Source organism: Sinocyclocheilus anshuiensis, unplaced genomic scaffold, assembly GCF_001515605.1.
Source record: "Sinocyclocheilus anshuiensis isolate Anshui unplaced genomic scaffold, SAMN03320099.WGS_v1.1 scaffold257, whole genome shotgun sequence".
Taxonomy (NCBI): domain Eukaryota; kingdom Metazoa; phylum Chordata; class Actinopteri; order Cypriniformes; family Cyprinidae; genus Sinocyclocheilus; species Sinocyclocheilus anshuiensis.
Window position 1 is genome coordinate 3,065,898 of NW_015539889.1, and position 4,654 is coordinate 3,070,551.

The 4,654-nt window shown below is 37.3% G+C and overlaps 1 protein-coding gene across 1 annotated transcript; it reads right to left on the bottom strand.

Moving 5' to 3' along the window:
• Nucleotides 1–564: 564 nt before the first annotated feature.
• On the bottom strand, nucleotides 565–3,947 carry LOC107685745 (acidic mammalian chitinase-like). Its single transcript, XM_016482446.1, has 12 exons — nucleotides 3,941–3,947; nucleotides 3,809–3,853; nucleotides 3,694–3,720; nucleotides 3,335–3,539; nucleotides 3,083–3,139; nucleotides 2,827–2,992; nucleotides 2,456–2,580; nucleotides 2,214–2,337; nucleotides 1,937–2,119; nucleotides 1,745–1,861; nucleotides 1,515–1,647; nucleotides 565–1,134 (listed from the first exon to the last, which is right to left on the bottom strand). Exons 2-12 carry the CDS (start codon nucleotides 3,831–3,833, stop codon nucleotides 881–883), a joined length of 1,416 nt encoding a protein of 471 aa, XP_016337932.1. The 5' UTR covers nucleotides 3,834–3,853; nucleotides 3,941–3,947; the 3' UTR covers nucleotides 565–880.
• Nucleotides 3,948–4,654: the final 707 nt, after the last annotated feature.

Below are 4,654 nucleotides of genomic sequence, written 5' to 3' on the forward strand. Positions count from 1 at the left end.
ACTTTCAGACTGCACTCTTACTAAATTGTTGGCAGCACCATTTAGCTGGACCAGTGGGAAGAGCAGTAGGCCTACTGTTTACACATTACAACTCAAGTTCACTTCCCATGCTTGAATCAATAAATGAACGATATCACATGTGGTTCTATTTTTAGTTTGTGATTTCACTTGTTTAACTTGACTTCAAACATGAATTTACTTCTGTGGCAGCTTCATATAATCTAATCACGAACTCTTAACATACCAGAATGTTACCAAAAATTCAGCAGAAAGGTAAACTTAAAGATAACTAGTGCATGAACAGTCATAAATTAACCAAGATTTGTCATTTTAATCCTCTTATATGAATATCTGCAGCGAGTCCATTAAAATGTTCAATATCCTGAATATTTCTTGCCCCAAATTATAGTTATTCTGCTTGAAATGTTGAAATCTGTTTTGCTTATTCTAGCAGATCATGCAAACACTAATCAAATCATATGTTTTTTATTGATCCCATCATGCATTCTGTTTCAAATATACGATGATTTAATCAAATGTAACCAGAATCTCTTTTAATGGTGGTTGCAAGTTGTTTATTCATATGAGTTTTTAAATCTTTTTAAGTGGTGTACACTGTTTATAAATGATGCGCTGTAGAGCAGTTGTACTAACGCCAATCACATGAATAGATTTACAGGGGATTTATTGAAAAAACAAGAATTATACAGTTTCAAAATACACTCAAATGAAAAAAAGCACATTAAGAAAATTTTGTTCAGTCCACACTAATTTTCTTTAAATAACATAGTCATAGTCGAAGATGTTTAGTTTTGATTCTTCTTGTGTGCTTATGCAAATTTGTAGTGTCCTGTTCCACTTTTTTCACATTAGTGATCCCTTAGTGTTTAGGCCAGTCACAGCACTTACAGCTGTTATCAAACACAGTGCCTGGGCCACAGTTATCCATGTAAGTATTGCCTCCTGCACAGTTATAGAATTTGTTGGGGTCTTCGGGGTGAGGATAGAGTCCATCTGGCTTTCCATTACAGAATCCTGGTCCTGGAGCATGAGTGGTGGTGGTGGTAGTTGTGGTGGTTTTCGTGGTTGTTTGTCCGGGTTTGACGGTGGTGGTAGAAGGCAGAGGAGGCAATTCTGATAAAAAATTAAGGCATGTTGGCATTAGCTATGGAGCTTTTTAGCTTTTCCTTTGCTTAACATTTCAGCAGCGCTGTGCTTTATTGAATCCAAACATGGCAGGTGTAATTGCCATCTTGTAATCTAAGTTTGTCTGTGGAGCTTGGTGGCACTACCACCTACTGGTTCTACAAACCATAAAAAAAGCTTATAACTTTCCATAAATTCAGCCTGGTCTAAAGATTCCTTGACTTACGTATTAACTGAAGAGTACAATGTTGACTATTTTACCAACGTCAGCCATAATAGGTCTACTTGTCTGCCGTTTTGAATTTTTCCACAAACTACCTGAGCAGCTTGAGGTGAACAGCACCACCTAGTGATTAGCAAAGACTTACCGATATCCAGAAGATTGCGCAGATGGCCCATGAGAGGATGGTTCCCCTGATTACAGAACTGTCCAGCAAAGTCATCCAGATCAAGCGCCCAGACAAATGCTCCACCAAACTTCTTGTCTTTCAGATAACGGACCTATAATTTGAATAAAAAAGAGTGAGTTGCTAGTCAGTTGCTGACACATGCTGACAATGAAACCTAACTACAGTAAAGTCTCAAAAGTCAAAATCACCTTAGTTTCGAAGCTCTCCTTGGTGTCAAATCCAACCCACTCGCTATTCTTTGTGGCATAAGGCACCTTCTGATCCTCAATCCATTGGAGTGATGTTCCCTCTAGGAATCCACAGATCTATACAGATATTGACATTAATTGACAGCATTGTTAGGCTTTAATGAATATATTCCATTAGTTTTGAGCTCCCACCTCATAGTAAGACCAGAATCCAGCCTCGCGAGTGTAGCTTCCAGCTGAAGCAGGTCCACTAGCTGGGGCTCCGATGTCAGTATCTGCAGATGTCAGACGGAAAGTGCGACCGTATGTCGCGAAACCCATTCTGAGTTTCTCCACAGGGGTACCGTTGTCCCTCCAATAGCGCATAGCGAAGTCCTGAATGAGGAGGAGAGTTGGCATTTTAAAATGTATTCATTTGGGAGGTTTGAAAAGCTTGTGGTAAATTATGTTACAGTATATCAATTCTTACGGTATTAAAGTAAATCAGGTCTCCCTCATCCTTCGAGCCTTGGTACAGGGGGCTGTTGTGTCCTGTGAATCTTTCCCAAGTTCCATGGAAGTCATAAGTCATCACATTGATGAAGTCCAAGTACCTGGGACAAAATAATTACACAAATCAAGAGGGGTCTAAACCATCTCATGCTGCTGTTTATTTTTACCTCAATGTTCTGCCAATTTGTAAATGGCATGATTCAGTGTCATCATACTTACTTGGCAACTTCTGCAATCTCGTATCCATCATCAATTGTCCCTTTTCCAGCTGGTACAGCAGCAGTCAGCATCAGTCTGGCTCTGCCAGTAGCTTTGCCCTCAGCCTCATAGGCTTCAGTAAGTTCCTGCAAAGAAAAACATAGATAAATATACATGAAAAGAAGTGAAATGAATCAACACTGAACTGACTTGAGCTGAATAATGACACTACTGTCTTCAGCTGAGCTGCCCATCGCTGAACTGAATCAACACCTAACTGAATGGAGCTGAATAATGTATAAACTATTGTATTAAGTTCTGTATAAATAAGGGTTACTTGACTCACACCACTATACTTGTTTAAAAAGACACTGCATTACAATCAGACCCACCTTCAACAGCAGTGTGAATCTTTGTTTGTCTTCAGGTGGACTTCCTCTTGATCCAGGGTATTCCCAGTCTAAGTCCATACCATCAAATCCGTAAGTTCTCAGGAAGTTGATGGAAGACTGAATGAACTTCTGACGGTTTGCAGCAGTGGACACCGTGATGGAGAACCTGAGATGGATTTAATGAACAATCTTAGATGTTTTTGCATTTCATTTGACAACATAAAACTAAACTTCATCATTTTTTCAGAATACTTACTGTGTTGAACCAAAGTTCCATCCACCAACAGCCAAGAGAGTTTTAAGATGGGGGTTTCTGTGAGGATAATAGAGATATTATGATATATAGTCGTGACAATATATAGTGATTTTAGGTTAGCATGTGTAACTGCATTTTAATTTATTTATCTATTTAGTTTTTAAACTTATTTTGGTAAATTACCCCACAGTCTCACCAAAAAATCATAAATGATTTGAGAAATTGTGCATTTGAAGTGTAACTAATACATACGTGTTCTTGAGTTCATTAAAGGCCTTGTATAGAGTCTCATCGTTCCACTCATAGGTGACAAGCTCGTTGGCATAGTTGACCATTGCAAAAGCATATAAAATGTGTGTGCAAAGGTAAGGGTCGACATTTGAGGGCATATACTTTCCAACTCCAGGTCTGTACTGAGACCAGTTGGTAAAGTAACAGCCCATTTCCATGGAGAAAGCTGGATATGGATACACAAAGAAGCTCTTAGACAGGACATTTTGAATTTTCCTGTACAGTGTTAGCAATTTTTCTGATTTGAACATCAGTTATTAATAGTTTATTCAAATGAATGCGATACAATTGTATGATGCAATGAACACTCAATGACTCACCAATGTGGCAGAGCACCAAGCCCAAACCTATAGAAAATGCAATGATATCATGTAAATGACAGGTATGAAAGAATGAATAAAACACACTAGTATTTCACTTATTTCAACATATTACCTGCAACAAGTGTAAGCTTCCCCATTTTTTTTATTTCCAATTGCTCTGTAAATAACAAAGGAGAGTTTTATTAATTACATTTAAACTAAAAGCAGAAATAAAGATTTTAAGCTGAATTATGATCGGACATACCTGGGGTGCCTCCAGCAAGAAAAATGTAAAGAGGATCTCCAGGACCCCTTGGCTTTTATAGCAACTGGGTGTTGTCTAAGCCATATGGGATGATTTATTAGGATGGTATAAGATATGGTATCTCTTGTAAACTATGGACTGAATTGACAATAATGTGCAAGTAAAATACCTTTGGCCCTTTCAGCACACTTTGTGTGAATCTAAAATCATAGATAAGATGAAAAATTGGGCCTGCTGCAATAAAATCTGTGCAACATGCCAATATGTCTGTTGCACTGATATGAAATTAGCAGGGGATCTATTAACTTATACATATTGAAGAATATTTAGCTGGTGCCAGATATGCATTTACTTTTGTAAAAAGTAATTATAAAAGGAAATGACAATGTGCGATAAATATAAAGGAAAATAACTACTCTATAACTGCTCCTCTGAGGCAATACTTTTAGTAAAAGTATAAAGATATCTGCATCTATATGTTAGCCCTTGTATGAAGGTATTGCTGAATATAAGTATTTCTATTAATAGTAATTGTTATCCTAACTATTCAAAATGTTACTTAAGCTGTGATATCTAATACATATTTGGTATCTGAATGACATTTTTCAGCACACCAAACTTTTATGGGGTCAATATTATTTAAAGAGGATTATATAACTAATTTATCTTTACGAGGATAATTGTCTTATATAAGATTGGTGTGCTATCAGAAGC

What these genes read in the sequence shown, in the direction of transcription:
- LOC107685745 (XM_016482446.1), bottom strand. Translation starts at nt 3,833, where the DNA reads ATGGGGAAGCTTACACTTGTTGCAG. An exon ending in GAAGCTTACACTTGTTGCAG is followed by an intron (nt 3,721 to 3,808) that starts GTAATATGTTGA and finishes CATTTTCTATAG; the next exon opens with GTTTGGGCTTGGTGCTCTGC. An exon ending in TGGAACTTTGGTTCAACACA is followed by an intron (nt 2,993 to 3,082) that starts GTAAGTATTCTG and finishes AATCCATCTCAG; the next exon opens with GTTCTCCATCACGGTGTCCA.